Here is a 21035-nt window from a genome sequence, read left to right as displayed (position 1 = left end):
GAAAATAGAAAGAGAGAGAGAGACAAAAAATAAAAAATATCAGGATAAAGAAGTAGCTGGTGGACTGGAGCGTGTCGGAGGCGACTTGCCGCGCGGCGCGGCGCGGCGCGACGCGTCGCGCGTCCTCGTGGGGCGTGAAACACTTGAAAATCCCGGTTATGCAAAACATAGGAAAACGGCCCTCCAGGCCAGGACATTAGGTGGAACACGTAATTGAAAGCACTTTAGAGACCCTACGGCACGCACAACGAGCACTCGCATTTGCATTCAGTGGCACAGGGAATGCCTTTTAACCGAAATGACTGCGTGTATATGACAAACGCCAGGTTTATGTGCCGGAACGATGGGAATATTTATTGGCGCGAATTAATGTCTCCACTCGTCCGTGCCGAGCGTTATATTTATTGGGACATTTCGCGGTGGCTATGAGCCGAGCTCGCAAATAAAAACAGCTATTCAGCGAGGAAAAGGATACTGAAAAATTCAAATCGTCTCGTTACCAGCGCCGTTCGTTCGTGAATCCACGCCTTCGTCGCGAATTCTTGCCTCGCAGCGATAGCTAATCGTCGACGTTAATCGTTCGTTCGGGAATTTACGTTTCGTGCATTGTGAAATTTTTCGGTATATTGCTCTAACTCTGACGTTGGATCGCGAATTGACAACTTCACGGACTTCTGCCTCGGACCGCTGTTACCTAATCGTCGATTCTGATCGTCTCAGTTAGAAATTCACGTTCCCATTATCGTAGAATTTGGCAGAGAATTACTTGAATTCTAAAGTTGGATCACAACGTGACAACTTCTTCGCGGATTCTTATCACGTCGCGATATCCTGATTATCATTTTTATCGTCGATGACGTTTCTTTACGATTCCTCGCGATTTTAATTTCTATCACTTTTCGGCTATCTGAATATATAATTTTCTCGTAACTCTCGTAAGTAGCTTCGATAAATTTACTCTGCACGTTCTGAATCGTTGTCGCGCACGAAAACGTAATTCTCAGCCATCCATCCTTCCAATTCCTGGTATGTAATTTTGATATAGAAGAGCAACTAGGATATTGTCGAGCGCGAGCGTACGTTTAGATTATCGTCGAAATATTTCTGAAAGTTACTAGTATTCTAGCCGTTAGATCGGTTGGAAGATTGAAATCGTTTCACTCGTATTGACGTTGCTGGGATGATCGAAAGATGACAGAAAGATAGATAGGACAGAGGAAAAACTTGTAAAGAATTCACGCAGAGGATGCATGCAAAGTACACACAAGAGTCAAATCGTTCTTCCGTGGAAGACTCGGTTACCTGATTCGTATCTTTGGCTCTTCGATATTCTTTCAATGGGTTTGTCGGTGGAAATTGCATAGAAAAAATGAAACACAGATGATCTAATTACAATTAGTATATAGATATATTCTATATAAAGTAGGATCACCATGACCTATCGTTGCCATGGTGAATATATTTACAATACAAAGCGTAACGGACTTAAAAATTCGCACGGTTATAATTATTCAATAATTTGTACAAATATCTTTCTTCTTTTTTCTTCGTTTTGCACTCTCATATGACAAGATTGTGTAGTTATTGTTTCAAAAACGAACGGAGGATGACGATTATATCTTTTTCTTTACTGTTTCTGGAAACACTATTAGATTTTCTAGGGTAATGATATCAAATAATTTCAAAAGTGATATTTTGAAGACAGGAATATTGTTTCATAGTTCTTCAAAAAAAAAAAAAAAAAGGAAAGAAAAATACTATTTTGGTAATTGGAAGAAAAAGAAAAAAAATAAAAGTTACTTTTTTTTGATAATTCGAAGAAGAAAAAAATAAAAATTATTTTTTTATAAAAATAATTCTTATTTTTTTTTTGTATTTCGACGAAGAAAATTAAATAAAAATATCTTTTTTTTTTTTGGTAATTCAAAGAAAAAAATAAGAATTACTTTTTTTGGTATTTTGAAGAAGAAAATGAAATAAAAATATCTTCTTTTTGGTAATTCAAAGAAAATGAAATAAGAATAAAAATACACAAAGATATAATATATACGCTCCTCTTTCTCTCGATCGGATTTCGCAGTAAGCGATACGGAGAAATTTAAAATATTGGAGAAGCTTCGTCTAAAACTCTTAAAATACTATAAATCGAGTAATTGGCCCGCTAAAATATCTGGAAAGTTAGCGCAGTGAAGTTTCGTCAATCAATCGATAATTTTAAAAATCTCTTACAATAAACCACGACGCAGTTATACCACGGAATCTGCTACGATTGATCCAACTTATAATTCAAGGAAGCGTGGCAAAATTTACTCGTATCTCTTTACCTAATAGTTTCTTATTTCTAATTTTTCGTCGTCCTCCATTAGTTTTCATCGCATATCGGATGCAATTTGTTGATTCCCGGAACGGTATAGTCTACAGAGTACAAACACATATATGCGATATATATATACATATGTATTAATCGAAATTCGAAAAGTACCGGACGTTTGAACAGGATTAAAAAAATAGAAAGATTTATTGATAGGTTCGAGGATCGACGAAAGTTATAATGACTACAACATGTAATAATATTAATGATTATAATGATTTGAATAAGCATAAGTAATTTTAGAAAAGGATAAAATAAAATATAATTTATAATCATGAACGTATCCGGATCACGAAGCATTTAAAAGAAATAAATAAAATTGAATAAGATGCGATAAAAACTAAAAAGGAAAAGGGGCATTGACCATAAATAATCTATCTGCAAGGTTGATAACCATAAAGTCTGTTAAGGTATTATCCCCGTATTTCCATATGAACACAGTTTCCCGGACAACATTTCTAGTGCTGTTCCGATCGGCGGGAGCTATGTTTACAAAATTAAGTTTAATGATATATACAATAAATTTCTATGCTACTTATCCTTTTGAACCATTCACACTATTGCGATCGATGAACATCTATAAAACCGCGTCTATATGTCAATTTCGACCAGGTCATCTCACGCAAATAATCGTCATGTGAACTTTTCCGCGGTCATTCATACCACTGCACTCTTTCTTTCTCATTTCCTATTTCTATCTTTCGTATATGTATAACACTTGTTTGTGTCGTACTTTACCTATTAGTTCATTTATCGTTCTTTCATGACAATTAGAGCGATCTTAAAAATGTGCGGAGAACGACCACGATAGAAACGATAGAGTGAGTGAAAATTATATCGACGTCGAACGAGACGTCACTATACGAATAAGAGAAAAATTATTGTTAACGCGGAAAATATACACGAGCTTCTATATCTGCATATATAATATATATATATATTTTTTTTTATGTAAATTTGTATACATATATGTACAGTTCCTTATTCTCTGTCACCACTTCTTTACATGTACCCTGTTCTGTGATTTCTATCACTTTCCCCATTCCCTTTCATATCGCGACGACTATACCCTGAAAATTTTCTATATAGCTGTTATTTACGTTTCAGCCATTAGTTTTCCTTTTCTCTAATATTTTATCACAGTAGGAGGCTCGATCATCTCACGTTTTCTCTCTTTCTCACCGTTATCATTCTCCGTTGGAAGATATTAGGTTGTCCGAAATGTTTCTTTCGTTTCATAAAGAAATAATGGAGCACAATGTATTTTGTTTTATATTAATTTATTGAATTATGCACGAACATAGTAATAGAGATAGAACTAAATGAATCATACCTAATTCAATAAAATAATATAACAGAAATTATTGTTCATCTATTGTCACCTTATGAAACGAAAGATACTTTTCGGGCAACCTAATACTAATTTACCATCTATTATAAATTGACGCGAATCGACGACTTTCCTCGATTCGATCGATCTCTGTTTCAATCCTTTTTGCATCGCAAAGTGAGAGCACCTCAGGGGCCGGGCGTAAGTCAACTTTATATTAGTCGTCGATGCGCGGTCACGTTTATAATCTAATTCATACACATACTAGCGCTATTTTTCTGTCCCTCTCTCTTGTAAACGGTGTACGAAGAAAATAGGGACCGTAAAAGCGCGGATTTGTCGCAAATTTGAAGGAATAAACAGAACTCGTTGTCCACTTGCCAAGAATGTATAACTGCAAACAAGGATCTTTCAAAAGAAATCGGCGTAGTTCCCCCTGTCTGTTGCTTGTCCTTTGTGTATTCGATTTGTGTCGAACGCCGATAGCCTCCCTCGAATCCACGGTACATCATACGCGTAACATATCCCCCAAATCTTGGTAGGGCAGGTCACTGTAAACCATTTTTTCTTAATTGATTTTATGATTCATCATTCTTTCTGTTTTGCGAAAAAATATTTTCCGCGTCACCCATATTCTTGCGATCTATTAGATTCCTGGTAGCGCAACTGCTTTAACCCGCCCCTTTCTTTTCTTTTATTTACATTTTTACAGTTTTTTTTTATCGCTATTTTTATTTTACCTGTTTCGTACTTACCTAGCTCTATTCAAGATTTAAATCTATTTCTAGCCTCGTTCATTCGTTAGTCAAATTTCCCCCCTCGGTAATGGTGACAAACTATATGCGATCCCGCCTTTAGTTTATCTGCGAGGCGAATTTCCTACCGATCTCGAAGCTTCTCGATTGCGCAATCGTTTTAACCACTCGACCCCTTTGTTATCCCGTATTTTTCATTTTTATTTTCACTCTTACCAGATATCTTTAGCAAAATATTGACAAACGGTTAGCGCGTTAAGTCGCACATACCACAGGAACTAATTTCAGGTATAACTTAATCTTTATTCCACACTCTCTAACCTCGTTCATTCGCTAGTCAAATTTTCTTTGGTAATGGCGACAAATTATATACGATGCGATTTTTTCTGTTTAATCTACGATGCAAATTTCATACCGACATGGCGAAAAACTTCGGGATGCCACCCAGCCCCCCCCCCACGGTCCTGTAGTTTCTCGATTGCGCAATCGTCTTAACCTACGATCCTTTATTTTTTTTTCTTTTTTTATTTTTTATCTTTTTTTTTTAATTTTAACCTGATATTTTTAAGAAAATATTTTCAAACTATCACCGCGTTAAGTTGCGCATACCAAAGGAATCGATCTTAGGCATAACTTAATCTCTATTGGATACTTTTTACCCTAGTGTATTTGTTAGTGAAATTTCCTTCCGTAATTGCGACAAACCCCTTGCGATCTCGTCTAGGCCCCTACTTTCTCGTTCGCATCACTTCTCATTAGTCCTTTTTTTCTTTATTCTGTTGTTTAATCGTAAGATTTCGTAGCGTATTTTGATGTCCGGGCGAACAGCTGTCCTTCCATGCCCGACATTTTAAGCTATCCTACGATATTATTGGTTTTGCGTTAGGAATTGGGATTGTCTCTTGTAACTGTGTTCTCGCGTCGATAGTATGAGTCAGAAGAAGCACTCACCGTTGGTCAGAAGTTGTTCTCTCGTTTCTCCGACACCATCGGAGTCCAAACTCGCACGGAGATTAAAATTCTCGATCGATCGTGTTCCCCGAAACGAAACGATCGCGAGTGGAAAGAAAAGGTAAAAAAACAGGGGGGAGGAAGAAAAAATGATACGACCGACATTGGTGATCCGGAACAGAGTAGTGGGGAGAAAATAAAAATGGTCGATGAGGTTTCTCTTGACTCAATCCACGAAGCTCGACACGTTTAAACTCAACAATCATCCCACCAATTCATTGACCCACGAGAAATAAATCTTAAGTGTAAACCATTCGAAATTCCCTACGTTCTGGACCCTAGAGCAGATGATCGCGACGCGGTATCAAAACGGACATTTCGTAATATCGAAAGAAGGTGCATATAAAACGGGTTATAAGAGAAATAAGAGAAGCTACGGAAGAAATGTGAAAAGAGGAAAAGAATTTTATCGGCTATCGTGCATAACGGAACAAAAGGAAAGTACGTATGAAGAGAAAGAAATAAAGAAAGAAAGGACATGAGAGGGAAAGATAGCTTAACATCGCAATAGATATCACTTCGCACGATGTTCTTACGACATCGGACGAGTCTCGTTGTTTATCTAGCGCGTCGTTGCTAGATCGTCTTCGTAAATCTTGCAAAATATCGCTGGTTTCGCGCGCGATTCTATCACGCTCCCACGATGAATTAATCTCGTCGATCGTCTGATTGATCGAGTGAACGCGTCCTAACATTTCTAAACGTTTCATCTAACCCGGCATCCGAAACGTGATCATTCTTCCAACCGAATTAAAGCAGTAAGGTGCGGCGAAGAACAAGAACGCCCACTCTCTTTTATCACGTTCGAGTACATCGTTTCGGCAAGAAGCAGAATAACAGGAGGAAGAAAAATATCTGTTTAGAAAGAGATTGCTTTGCAGGCGAAATTTGCGATGGTTCGGTTAAAACGAATGGGATAAAACGACGCTGTCTTATTTAGCTGCTAACCATTGTGTTGATTTACACTCGATAGATTGTTCGATTGGGGATAGCTCGCGTAATCTTGTTACGTAGTCTGCTAGTTACTCGCCATTATCTCGGATTATAGCGGTGACTAGCATGGGATTTCTGATAACGGCGCTAATTGTTCCGTACTGAGGACTGATCATCAGGGTCCAGAAGTAGAAATGTCGCGGTGAATGATAGCGTGAAAATGCAAAGGCGCTAGATTTGCGGATGGCAAGCGGGGGTGTTGCTTTACGGGTAGTTACTACGAGATGCGATCGATTCGGCTTTAAATCAGCTCCAAATCGCTCGCGATCGCTCGTACCACGTTCGAAGTTGTTTTTTTTTCAACGTTATATATTTATGATAAACATGGATGATTCCGTCGTACGATTTCTTTACTAAACGGTTGTCGTTCTTTCCGACAGTTTCTTTAGTTTGCTTGGAAGCTCGAACGTGGACACAAGCTATATTTTAGGTTGTCTGAAAAGTTTCTTCCGTTTTATAAGGAAATAATAGATGCACTGTGTTTTCTGTTTTATATTAGATTATTAAATTATGCACAAACATAATAATAAAAATAGAACGAAATGGATCATACTGCCTAATTCAATAAAATAACATAAAACAGTAATTGTCGTTCATCTATTATCACCTTATGAAACGAAAGCAACTTTTCGGATAACTTAATACTACTGAGGGAAAAGGATAAACCGAGAGCGTCTTTCTCGATGGTTAACCATGATGCAACTACGATTATCGTGCAAAGATACAATCGCACGTAGCGAGGACGGATTTTACGTGAAATCTAAGCTTAATCGATCTAAAAGACATAATCAACTCGATCAAGGTTTATCCTACCCTTGTAGGGCAATGTAAAAGGAACAACAAATACTATCGAGTCCTGCTAGATGGAAAGTTACGGAATTCTCGTTCGATCATTCAACGATCGATAATCAATTAACGAACTACATTCAACTATAATTATATTTAAAAAAAGTATCATTTATCCATCGAGCAAGATAACGATCATAGGTTTAAATGTAGGCCCATAAGCAGGCAAAAAATAGTAACAAAAAAATTGAACTTACATGTGACCGAGTGGCGGTATTGAGGGATGATGCTGTGCCAGCGGATCCGGTGACGGACCAGGCGAATAGACACCGGCGCCGTGCTGGACGACTCCTTGCTCGACACCCTGGGGCAGATACATCGAGATCATTTGTCTCAAATCACCCTGCGCCTGCTGATTCTGTTGCTGGCCCATGTATTCCCGTTTCACAACTTGCCCCCCAGCTGCGCTTGTCGACGACGCTGCCGTTGGTGGTGTGTGAATTCCGCCGCTCGCTGGACTCGTCGGTTCGGATTTTATACTACTGCCGCTCGGACTGTGACTGGAAATTTGCGATCCTGGCTGCGTTTGATGGTACGGTGACGGGGATCCGCCTGGTACGCTGCCACTGCCGTAACCACCGTAACCGTTCATATAGCTATTTATGGGACTCGGACTGCCACCGCCCATGTGATGGCCCATATCGTACCTGGGATACCCAGCAGCAGAAGCAGCTGCAGCGGCTGCTGCGCCTCCCATGTGACCGCCATACGCAACGTGCTGCTGATAAGCGGCTGTGGGATCGTGCATCATATATCCGTTCGGCATATAACCGTTTGGCATTTGATACACATCACGGGATAATTGAGCTTGTTGCGGCCCACCGGTAGCACCGACTTGCCGCTGATCTACGCCCAGCATACCTCCGACGCCGGCTACTCCGCTTCCAATTGGGAATTTGTCTTTCTTCAACAAGGTCTTTGTTTTACGGCGTGGTCTATATTTGTAGTCGGGATGTTCTTTCATATGCACCGCGCGTAATCGTTTCGCTTCATCAATGAATGGGCGTTTTTCAGTTTCACTGAGAAGTTTCCACTCCGCACCCAATCGTTTCGAAATTTCTGAGTTGTGCATCTTTGGATTTTCTTGAGCCATCTTACGTCGTTGGCCACGGGACCACACCATAAACGCGTTCATCGGCCTTTTCACGCGGTCGATGTTGTTGTTCTTACTGGTATTGTTATTGTTGTTCGGTGCCTGATGATGTTGAGGCGGTGGTGGTTGCTGCTGCTGCTGTTGCTGCTGCTGTTGCTGCTGGTGCGGGTGATGTTGCTGTTGTTGTGCAGCGTTTTGTTGCGCCAGCGAATGCATGCTTTGCTGTTGTGCCGCCTGCATGGATGTGTAATGATGTTGAGGTGTTTGATGATGATGTTGTAAACCTAGAGTTAAACCTCCGGTACTCGGAGGACTTCCTGATAATGCTGGGCTATGCACTATGGAGCCGAGGGTACCGTACGGTGATACACCGGTATGGTGTCCCATTGGCGAAACACCTTGATGCGGGTGAGGTGGCATTTGACCGTGTAGGCTGCCGCCTTTTAGGTCAGACTCCATCGTAAGCATGTCTTCCTCCCTGTGCCCGTACAGTTTGCTGCCTTTTTTTTGTACTACTCGACGTCAAGAAATTCGACGAAACGCCGAGAAGGACGCGGTCGCGCACTGTCGAAAAACGTTGACGCGCCGAGTCTCCTGTCAATCCACGACGGCAATTCGAATCTGGCGAATACTACGCACCAAATGAATTGCTCCTTATTTCTCTTCGATTATGTGACATGGAAGCTGTACCGTCCAATTCCCCCTCGGTCAAACGAGATTGTTTTAACTTCTTTCGATTACTGCACCACTTGTTGAAATTTACGCGCGACAACACAACCACCGACACCGTTTCCAAACTGCTGGAACACTATACTGATTTGACACGGCGCTGCGTACGAGTCCGCGTACGATTCTCAACGCCAGCGACCAACAACCAATGTTTACACGTCGGACGACGATTATTCACTGTCACTGTACTTTCTCTTCTCACTGTGTCCAAGATAATAACATCGACGCCGATGACTCCTCTCGACGCGCCTACGTCGTTACACGCGTATTTCTGTGCGTTCACTGTTGCAAGCTTTATTCGATTCACTGAGTTGTCCCCGTTCGAATTCTCTCCTACTACTACTCTTATTCCTATGTACTAATGCAGAGATGCAGAAGAACAAGACCGACTCTTAGCAACACCTCCTCTCTCTACGGAGGGAACTGACTGTCTGAGCATTTGTGGATTTCGCCTTCGGGTCCCACTCTCGGGGCTCACTTCCTGCCGAGGCGACTGTCCCCCCTCTCTCTGTTTTTCGACGCTCACTGCCCCTTCTCTAAGCAACCCTACCTACCTTGCTACCAACAACCATACCCAACCGACCGTCGGACCAGACCCGAGCCTACCAACGGCAATCGATTGGCACGCAAGCCTGCCATCATTTCTCTCGACCAATCGCGCGGCTCCCTTCGACGCCGAAGGCGGCGCCATTACGCCGTGACGTCATGCCAACAACCCCGACGACCTCTCGCGGTATAGCTTTCACCCCCTCCCCCGCACCCCTCCAAGTTCGCTCACTTCGTCGCTTCTCACTTCGACTCACGCTTTTTTCTTCCCAGCTTTCTCGCTCTCTCTCTTTTGCTCCCTCTTTGCCAACTGCACGAGCGTTCGTCTCTCGCCTGGCGATCTTCGCCTCGCTCCGTTTCTGCCTTCGGCTCTTCGGGTCGCCAGTGTTTCGTCCACGCGTTCTTCTGCCCAGCATTCTCACCCCCCCCTCCCCCCTATCCGCTTTCCACCCTCAAAACACTCACGAAACGTTCGTCAACGCCGGACGCTAGAACAGCGCGCGTCTCCTTTCTCTATCGCACCCAGCACTCTCTTTCACCCTTACATTTCCTTCTTCCAACGCATCTACGTGCGATTTCTACCGTGACCTTCGAATTTTCCTTACCAACGCGCAATAATATTCAAATATTTGTCTACGTTATGGCTGGTTTTAGGGCCCAATAGTATGTTTTTTTTGCTCGTTATAGGTACAGGCGATTAGAGGCTGGCGTAACGAATTAGTTTTGCTCTTAGTATCGCTTGACCGGGTCAAAGGTGGAGACGATACGCTTGTAAAACATAGGATGAGTATATATTGCAAGGGTTTAACTTTCAGCAACGTTGGTCGAGATAATAATTTCACGCTGTTACTTTACGCTGAACTGGCGAGTACGCGTGCAAGTGCATTCTAACTGCGTAGGCTATCGTATCTTATCGATGTTTTGCCTCGTATCGCGCTTTCTTCCTGACCAGTAATTTTTTTAGTAGAAAGTAGCCTTCGTCGGAATTATTTTTATCCCAACCAGATTTTCGATTGCAAACGAATCGTTTAACTTTTGCCACGCCAGCGTTTTTTCATTTCTTTTCCTTTTTCTCCGATGCTTTGCGATGCTTCGAGGACTTGCAGCGACTCGAGAACTCGTATTTTCTATTTAGGGACAAACTATCTATCGTGCAAACTATTTGCGAATATATCGTGCGTGGTATGAAACACGGTTTGAACTTTTGTCGACGCTGTAACGAGCATCGTTATTAACGTTGGTCAAGTTTGAAGCAAATCTAGAACCCAGATAGAAATTACAAGATTTCTCGTTGTATCACGTGCAAGTATTTGAACAACCAATTATCCATTGAATTATTTAAATATATACGTTCAATTATACCTGATATAATTTACCGAGTTCGTTTTTAACATTAATTCAACGTTCATTTTGTTATCTGGGAAAGGTACACGTTTACAGGAAACGTGATTTCTATATGCATACATTTTCCGACTTATATCGAACTTTACCACCATAACAATGATTCTCATATCTCGCAGCAGTGTCAAAGAAATTTAATAAAATTTATTTAGCAACATTTTTCTATCCTACCTATGTAAATGCTTCCGTGAATGTGAAACACGTATTGACAGAGATACTATGCATTTTCTACGATACCTGATCACACGAATGATATCTGTAAACATTTTCTACGATAAGCTCAAGTGCTTTCGCGAATATTCAGCACGTATTAAGCACATATTGAAAATGTTAGCAACGATTAGCTCATCGTAGTCAATCGAATGTCCTACGATAATCTATGAAGATTCTGCGCGACGAGTTCGAATACTTTCGTAAATATCGAACGAATATTGAAAATATTTACGTATGCTTAAATATGCACATATTGAAAATGTTAGCAATGATTAGCTCATCGTGGTCAATCGAATGTCCTACGATAATCTGTGAAAATTCTGCGCGACGAGTTCGAATACTTTCGTGAATATCGAACGAATATTGAAAATATTTACGTATGCTTAAATATGCACATATTGAAAATGTTAGCAATGATTAGCTCATCGTGGTCAATCGAATGTCCTACGATAATCTGTGAAAATTCTGCGCGACGAGTTCGAATACTTTCGTGAATATCAAACGAATATTGAAAATATTTACGTATGCTTAAATATGCACATATTGAAAATGTTAGCAATGATTAGCTCATCGTGGTCAATCGAATGTCCTACGATAATCTATGAAAATTCTGCGCGACGAGTTCGAATATTTTCGTGAATATCGAATGAATATTGAAAATATTTACGTATGCTTAAATATGCACATATTGAAAATGTTAGCAATGATTAGCTCATCGTGGTCAATCGAATGTCCTACGATAATCTGTGAAAATTCTACGCGACGAGTTCGAATACTTTCGTGAATATCGAACGAATATTGAAAATATTTACGTATGCTTAAATATACAGATATTGAAAATGTTAGCAATGATTAGCTCATCGTGGTCAATCGAATGTCCTACGATAATCTGTGAAAATTCTACGCGACGAGTTCGAATACTTTCGTGAATATCGAACGAATATTGAAAATATTTACGTATGCTTAAATATACAGATATTGAAAATGTTAGCAATGATTAGCTCATCGTGGTCAATCGAATGTCCTACGATAATCTATGAAAATTCTACGCGACGAGTTCGAATACTTTCGTGAATATCGAACGAATATTGAAAATATTTACGTATGCTTAAATATACAGATATTGAAAATGTTAGCAATGATTAGCTCATCGTGGTCAATCGAATGTCCTACGATAATCTATGAAAATTCTACGCGACGAGTTCGAATACTTTCGTGAATATCGAACGAATATTGAAAATATTTACGTATGCTTAAATATACAGATATTGAAAATGTTAGCAATGATTAGCTCATCGTGGTCAATCGAATGTCCTACGATAATCTATGAAAATTCTACGCGACGAGTTCGAATACTTTCGTGAATATCGAACAAATATTGAAACTATTAACAAAGATCAATCATCATGGTCGATTACATTTCCTACGATGTCTAATCACACCGGTGAGTATACATGTTCTTTCGTCGAACCGCGAAACGTCTCGGCTAATTTACCGTTTGCGGGCGCGTTAGCTGGCGTCGCGCTTCGTCGTATTCAAATCACCCATTATATCCGACCGACTTGACCCATTTTCTCCTTGTCTCTTCTCGTTCCCCTTACTTTCTCTCTCTCTCTCTCTTTCTCTCTCCTTCTTTCTTTTTTTTCTCCTTTTCATTCAACTCGCCGGTGTTCCTCCGGCCTTTCCTCTTCGTCTCTCGTTCGTGAAATCCACAAAGAGGCTCACGAGCCATTCCTGAAAGAACCTCCATCGGCCGATGCGACTCCGTTTAAGCGCGGCTCATGCGTAGGACCTGTTGCCGCGGCCCACTAGCCAGACAAAGACAGAGAGAATCGACGCGGGAGAAAGCCAGAGAAAGAGCGAAACGCATAATGGAAGAATGCGTCATAGATAATCGTAGCGCAACCCCGGTGTGCACTGTGCGTCAGCGACAATGAGAATAGGGGCAGCCGGATAGAGTTCTATTCCAACGTTCAGTATCGTTCATTTTCGACGAATACTTGCTCCTATTTCGCCTCTCTTTCTCTCTTTCTACCCTTCCTTGGTTACCCGCTACTTGTTCAGCATAGAACGCTGAAACACTGAAATTTCTTGGGGAAATCCGTTTCAAGGTGTCGTAAATATATGGGTGTGTGTCACAGTGGTGAAAACTTGTGAGTCACTTATGACTTGTTGTCATCAGAAATGTAATTTGTCAAGGGCACAGGACGGCCTGGTAGCAGTCATAAAGTGTTAGATAGAAAAACGCGATAAGAAGATTATCGCCGAGGAAACGAGCGTCCCTATTAGTATCTTCATTTTGAAGCTTCGAAACTTTACTTTCTTTTACCGATATCTAGGATCATGCTGGTCTGATATATAATTAGAATGAAATTTTTGGTTTATTTATAATTGAGTTCTATCGACAGAGTTTCTTTGGCGAATTACAATGAAATTTTGTCAATATTCTTACAAACATCGAGGCACTTCTTCCATTTCGTTCGGTAATTTTCATTTTTAACGCAACCAATTTTTCTATGTTACGACATAGAATTACGATTCAAAATTCGTTAACGATGTACATCCTTCTTCGGTAAATTGCCCTCTATTTCGTAGAATATACTTCTTAGTTTTTCTAAATTTGTAATATTTCATGCCTTACTGCCTACCTGCTTCGGGTAGAAATATAACCTGAGTAAGCTTAAGGGCTCTTTGGCGAAAAATAAGTATTCTCAATATTTACTTCATTTCTTCATTTTCTTTTAACTCTCACTAGTTATATGTTAGTTATTAATAAATAAATAAATAAATAAATAAATAAATAAATAAATAAATAAATAAATAAATAAATAAATAAATAAATTAATTAATTAATTAATTAAATGTTCTATATTAAATGAGATTTGTGAAGAACGAATGATCGTCGTTGTTGTAATTTACGAGCGATGCAGCTCTCGATAAAATGGCACAATAATTTTCCATTCGATCGTTGGTCTTCTTCCATTTATTTGTTTGTTTGTTCTTTTGTCTTCTTCGGATTATCCTGTATCGGCTACTCAACTTTATCTGGATTTCTTTGTCTTCAGATATTAATTATTGTTATTTGCTAATCCTAAATGCAAATAATATACAATTCAGACAGGTTTTCTCTTAAAGAAGCGTTCAACACACGATGTTAGCGAAAAAAATAAATTTTAACAGTATATATTATATATAATCTGATTCTTTTTTTAAATTCTGTGTTCTTATAACACGCTTATAACACTGAATTATTCGTTGAAACGTTTTCGAAATACGTATTACTAAACCCTACTATACTGACGTATTAGTAACTATAATAAGAAGAAAAATCTAAATGTTTCATAGATTTCGTAATGGTATAGTTTCGTAATAAAACTCGCCAGGGCGGCAGAGAGAGTTGTATTTCAGAAGCTGTTGCAATTATGCACGAGTGAGAGAAGATGGCTGGTCCGATAAGACGGGCAAGGTCGTCTTGATAAGATTACCGGGCTGATAAGCGAAGTGCAAGGTCTCCGTAATGACTCAATCTATCGATCGATCGATCTTTCTAATCGTTGTAGGTAACGCACGCTTGTTATCTCCTCCTCGTGGATCGCACTTTCGCCACGCTTCTATCTCGTTACGATGAATCTCGTGGCGATCACGAGGATTCCAGCCGCCGGAACGTGCAATAAATCAAAACGGAAAAAGGTAATCAGAGAAACATTCTGACATGGCAGTGAAAAACCCACCAATGACGTGTCACCATTGCGAGAAGGAGAGATGTAGTAAATGATGCATCGAACTTTAAACCCTAAGATATACATCTGCTTAACTTGCAAAATTTTATGGTTATTGCTGTTAGGGTTGTTAGGAACCTTAATCCCACCGATTGCCACAAAATTAACCCATCTGTATCCTGTTCCAACCAGGAACTGCAAAGTAAACAAGGGTACCGAGGGTACCGAACTTTCCCTTTACTAAGTAACTAAAAGTTGTCTCCGTTAATTACGAACGACTATTTGCTTGGAATTACAATTTCACACAATTTCACAGTTTACTTCATATCTAAATTGTGCATTTAAATTGCAATTGGAAATCTTTAGATAATGGTGATTTTGAAACTTGAAATTGAAATTTAGATTTCTAAATTTTGGTTTAAGATATGGGAACTCGGATTAAAATATATGTAATACGAGTGTTGAATTCAAGTTTAAAATAGAAAATCAGATCGAACGTACAATATGTTACGCTTAACATTAACTAACAATTTTTAATATAGCGTGTTACTAATAGTTGTGTGGCGGATCGGTATCAACAGGACGCCGACAGATCGAGGCATCAACGCGGCGCAACACCTCCCGGGCGATCCGCTGGTACCATCCGCCAACACTAGAGGGTTACGACGACAACGAGTCTGTCTAACTCGCTAGCGGTCGAATATACGAGCGATTGATACAAATACCGCACCTAGCGAGACTCCCTCTACGTCTAAGGCAGGGACTACCGGGCATAGCCTTACTGACGAGTCCATCGGTAGTCCCGGGACGAAACGCACGATTCTCTTTTCATCCGTCACAGTTGATAATAATTATCGAGAACGTCCGAATATTTTTACAAATACAAATTGATGCTACATCAATCAGTTTGTCCGGTTTCGACGTTAAAATCGTCCGTTTAACAATCAAATTTCTTCCTTCAAGTTCTGGTCTCATTATGTCTGACAATGATTCGCCTGTATCCTCGTCATCGACGGGGTGGCGCGCGGTCGCCTGCCGTAAAAACCAGCGCGTACAACGGCGCGTACCGAAATTCTCATTTCGCGCGGGGGCAAAGCACGATGGCTGACAATCTCATTTCGTCAAAAGACAATCACCGATGGACGGCAATGGAGGCGGGGTGTCGCGCATCTCCGCAAATTTCGCGAAAATTATCGCGTCAGAACGTTGACCAGGTTGATCGCGGGACAATGGCGTTCCGCGCTCGCAAAGTACCGTCGCTGTGACGATCGTTCAGCTCCCGGCGATGATTAAAGCCGACTTCGACGTAGTTCTCTTTCACCGCGATCTCCATTTTCGTCGCGCGGGAACGCCACAAGTGGCACATAAACCGCGCGGAATAAGTGGATTGATAGGTCGTTGCCGGACGAAAAAGAAAAAAAAAGAAGAAAAAAAAAGACAAAACGGAAGAGAAAAGAAAAACAAAGAAGAAGAAAGAGAAAAGCGAGGGAAAGGAAGAAGGAGGAAAAAGAATGAAACGATAGGAAAAGACAGAGAGGAAGAGGCTGGCAGCGGAAGCTAGACAGGAGAAACTGTACAATAAGTCGGGCTCCGACAATGGAATACCGCGGGCGGTCTTTGTGATTCAAATCAATGTTTGTGATACTCGATGGCACGCTGCTTTTGTAGCGACCAAGCTTTCGTTTAAAGCCGATACGTAGCTGCGCGTACGTATCGAATACGCGCGACTTCAATGCTTCTTTCTCTCGGTTTCCCTCGCCGTATCCTTTTGCTTTTTCCGCCTCTCGCCCTTTCCCCCTTTCACTGATCCACCACCTCGCGTCTTCTTCCTCTTTCTTTTAATAGATACGTTTACACGAGCCGATCATTGTGCTGTTATTACGCGTGCATAATTGGATTTGCGGAAAGCTCGGGCCGAATGGAGCTCGACCGACCGAACCCACTCGGTTACAATGCGCGCACCTTGCGCTCCGCGTTTCATGCGATTCCTCCCGTGGAATCAACGCGTTATGAAATTTCTCCTCTTCGCTACGACCGAACGCTCTTTGCGAATCTTTTCACCTCTTTGACGTTAATGATTCTCTTTTCGATTAACGAATGGCGCGCTTCATTTTTGCGTGCTTAATTTCTTCGACCAGCTTTACCTTTACCTCTCCGCTCCCTCGCCTTCCTCGACGATATTTCCTGCGCGATGTTTCGGAAGATGAAGGCTGTCTCGAATAAATCGTGGAGGATTGTAAGTGTAAAGGAACCGATGGAAAACGGCGGCGCGGATAAAAAGCGAAGATACTTGCGAACGAAAGTGGAGAGATCGGGGAGAAATGATTTTCGCGTATCGAAAGAGAAACCGCGAGGTGAGCCGCGCCACAATGGCGTTGTGTACGCCATTGTCGTTCACCATTATCTTCGTCCCATTAACCGCGTTTATGCGAAGGCGGTCGACCTCCCCGTCGACCACGGTCGAACTTCTATCGTTTCAAGAAAAAAGCTTGCAAGAGAGAGTGGGCGGCGAGGAGAGAGGATGGAAGAGGCTTCGAGCAAGGAACGGGAGAACAGAACGAGAGAAAAGGAGAAAGAGAGAAAATCGCGATGAGAATAAAAAAAAAAAAAGACAACGAACGATGGAATTCGTGAGCGTGCAATTGCCAACAGGTGATACCATTGGGGCCTCCTCCTAGAGGTGGAATAATAAGAGAAAGGCAGACTGTGTGTCGGAAAGGCGGAAAGAGAAAGGGGAAGAGAAATGGGGTGGAAATCAGGGGGGTGATGGAAGGGTGGCCAACAAAGTCTTTATCGTTTCGAGGACCGATTACAAAGCTCGATTGTTGCCATTGTTCGGCATCCAAATAATCTCGCCGGCACGACCAGAGGTACGCTGCCAACCATAAGTATTCGGACACTCAAATTGCCATAGATATATGTATAAAGTATGATAGGAGAAAAGACTGGCAAACACGTATTTATAGATCTTCTCATATCGGTGTTATTTTATAATTAAGCAGGTGAATTTTTAATTTGATTTTTGATTTTTTTTTTTTTAATAAGTTCGTACGTGTGTATTTAGAATAGGAAGAAAAATTCATAAAAATTTTTCCAAAGGATAATAAAAAAAGTGCCTAGAAGCTAGATACGTTGGTCCAGTTAGCTTTATGTTAAAATCGTTTGCTATTCCATGAATAATTTTCTTTACACATGCATATCCATAAAAATAAACTAAACCGATTTTTGTAAAGAAACATAGAATTCTTTCATAGTAACGCAAATATATTCATCGTTTCGTTAGTCGTACGAAGTCAATTTAACAGTTTCAGTTTACCAGAGTATTTTTCTTTGTAACACGAGACGGAGAATTAACAAACGTTCGCTACAATTTCGCAATTCCAATCTCACATTAGACAATTGGATCTACAGGGCTGAAAATTTCCATTTCCTATTTTCGTCGCTTCATTTGTATCGAAATTTTAGATGAAAAATATAAATCACGGTTTTGCCACTATCTTTCTGCTAGTCCGAAAGGAAAGCTACGCTTTTGAGTGTCAGAGCAACGGAAGTTTGTTTGTCTTGACGCGTGTGAAAATTAAATCGAGTATTAAGGGACATATAATGTTAAAGCAAACTGCGCTGTTCCGATTAATCCGACCTAATCTGCCCAAGGCAACGTAAACATCGGCAAACGGTATAATTGGATTAATCTTCCAAATGAATTCACGCGAAAACAAGCTTTGTGATTGATATTACACAGAGAATTGAAAGAATAACATTCTGCGTGATTTATGCTAATAAAAATTGACAAACGAAGATTCTGAGTTTGTAAATCTAATTAACGACGATTACACATAATTATCGGTGGTCATAATATATGCGGATAATAATAATAATATAACTATCAGGAAATGAACATTGCTTATCAAAGTGCAAAGTGTGTAGAAAAAAAAATATATATATATATTTGCAGAGAATATTGTTCTATAAATAAATATTTTGTTTAAATGATTTGGAACATTTGGCATATTGAAAAATTTGAACATTGTGCCAAATGTTTCGAAAACTCGAGGATGTAACGTGGATGTATGTGTACTTGGTTAAATATTAAGTTAGCCTGAAAATTTCTGTAATTTTCTGCCGTCTTAAGTTTTCTTTCAGTTTTTTGAAATCTCTCTTTTGAAATTCAACGACTTTTTATTTCGACTAATTTTCATAATTCTTTATACATTATTCTCGGAATATATCATGTTCTCGATATTATTGCGTTTGTTAAGTAGTTTTTACGTAAGAAAGATAAAAAAAATAAGAGGAAGAAGAGAAGTGAAGGCCGTTTTGAAGAGTATCAGAAGAATATGGCAATATATGGAATATACGGTAACATAGAATGTTAATATAAAATTAATGCAATTTTTCCAAAGCCTGCTATTTCTTTGCGTATCTGTGTTTACGTTCTGAACTAAAGAGAAGAGAGCTAAAGAAAATCAATTAACTACTGTTTCTTAAGCAAAATGTCAACATTTCTAAAATTGCTGTCCTCTAACAAAATGTAAAATGTGACTTATCGCGTTCTCCCTCTGTAATCTTCGCATAAAACAACCAAAATATTGTACTCTTTATAACAATTGGCGAATGAAAGAACACGAAGAAGATATTATTAATTTGCATACCTATTCACAGTCTAGTACAACTAACAAATAAAATCTGCATCAAACATCTACACCAAAAATCAGAAAAGTTTTCCGAAAATTCCTAACACGCCATAAAAGACGTACAAACAAAGTCATTTAAAATTTAATCGGTCAATTAATCAGTCAATTAACGCGACTGTCTCCATCGATGATTGTAATCGTCGACGATCAACCGATAAACACCCGAAGATCAGAAACAATAAAAATTGTCAGAACAAGCCAATATACCATGGAAACCCATAAACCTGAACATTGTTAATTTTTCATTGCACATGTGCTGGCAATTAACGCGATTATCCTCGTCGGTCGGTATTTATAATCGTCGACGATTTCTCACGTGTCGGCTTGTCGACCATAAACTCCCACGGGGAGTAGAGAAGTTGTCCCGTGGGCAACACGCAAGGCGATCCAGGATCGGTCCCGCGGGACCAAGAAGCGACTCGCATGCACAGGTGTACAAATAAATTGCGCGGCAATCCGATTGGCTAACCTCTGGTTCTGGCTGCATCATTCTCCCTGATTGCTAAACGACGCGCGTGCAACTGGTCGCGCGAGCGCTCGCGCTCGTAACCAACCCGTTCCACGGCGATTATGCGCGTCCGCGCAAATCAGAATCTCATTGCGCTGTCATCGGCCGATGCTTACACGGCTCGCGCGTATACGGTGCCATTCTGACGACGTAATCTCTCCTGGCAAGCAGCTCTCTGCTTTCTTTCCCAACTTCCTCTCTATCGTCCTTTTCCTCTTTTTTTTTCCAAATTGTTTTCTCCTTTTTGTTCATATCGTTCCCTTTCTTCTTTCCCGCGAGATTTTTTTCTATTCTTTCGAAGCTTACGTAGGCTGCGCGGCGTTAAGGATCAAGTCATCGAACGCTTCGGCGTTTCCACGGCCAATTTAACGATCGTTGATCGACCAGCAACCTGCGAGATTCGTACACGTACTTAATCGATAGTTGCTGCTTGTCGAAAATCAGGGCTACTCGAAATTTTCAAGTTGTTTCAGTTTCTAGGAAGCGGTAAGGCTGCGATAGTAACACAGTGACGGATGTTCAGGAGATTATTTTATTGTAACTTTATTAGAATCTTGGAGAACGTTACCTCTGCTTCGCGAGAGCGACGAATAAACGTAACACATACCCCGAAACAGACGATTCATTGACGAAACAGGTAGCGGTGAAAAGCATTTACTAGAAAGCTACTGATAGTCCTACATAGATCTCTAATTTTAAACTTTCTTGTGGCCACAATTCTATTTGTTAATTGTTAAGGAATTATACTGTATACAGGTGTATGTATAGGGGTTCAAAGAAATCTCTGTATGTGTTATACGATTTTTTCTGCAAACGCACACTTCAT

At 40.4% G+C, this 21035-nt stretch overlaps 1 protein-coding gene and 1 long non-coding RNA gene across 9 annotated transcripts in view; both read right to left on the bottom strand.

Annotated features, from left to right (window-relative positions):
* LOC126872716 (transcription factor Sox-2-like) overlaps positions 1-10101 on the bottom strand; it is a 117164-nt gene extending 107063 nt beyond the window's left edge. Inside the window, exons 1-3 of one of the 8 annotated variants that reach the window (XR_007692147.1) lie at positions 7504-10098; positions 5116-5316; positions 1385-4252 (exon numbers count right to left, since the gene is read on the bottom strand). Coding sequence is in view for 5 of the 8 variants with exons in the window: in XM_050632839.1 (XP_050488796.1) it covers positions 4210-4252; positions 7504-8867 (1407 nt within the window). In the remaining 3 variants the exon portion in view is untranslated. Of the gene's footprint in view, positions 1-1384; positions 5317-7503 lie in introns of those variants that run through there. The other 7 variants (XM_050632839.1, XM_050632840.1, XR_007692146.1 and 4 more) reach the window with 7 other exon arrangements.
* Positions 10102-11754: 1653 nt separating this feature from the next.
* Positions 11755-14449, bottom strand: LOC126872741 (uncharacterized). Its single transcript, XR_007692158.1, has 3 exons — positions 12607-14449; positions 12317-12457; positions 11755-11877 (listed from the first exon to the last, which is right to left on the bottom strand). It is a non-coding gene; the product is annotated as an uncharacterized LOC126872741 (long non-coding RNA).
* Positions 14450-21035: the final 6586 nt, after the last annotated feature.

This window comes from Bombus huntii, chromosome 13 (genome assembly GCF_024542735.1).
Source record: "Bombus huntii isolate Logan2020A chromosome 13, iyBomHunt1.1, whole genome shotgun sequence".
In the NCBI taxonomy this organism is placed as follows: Eukaryota; Metazoa; Arthropoda; class Insecta; order Hymenoptera; family Apidae; genus Bombus; species Bombus huntii.
Note: the sequence above shows the minus strand (reverse complement) of the source record. Positions and strands in the feature narration are given on the sequence as shown.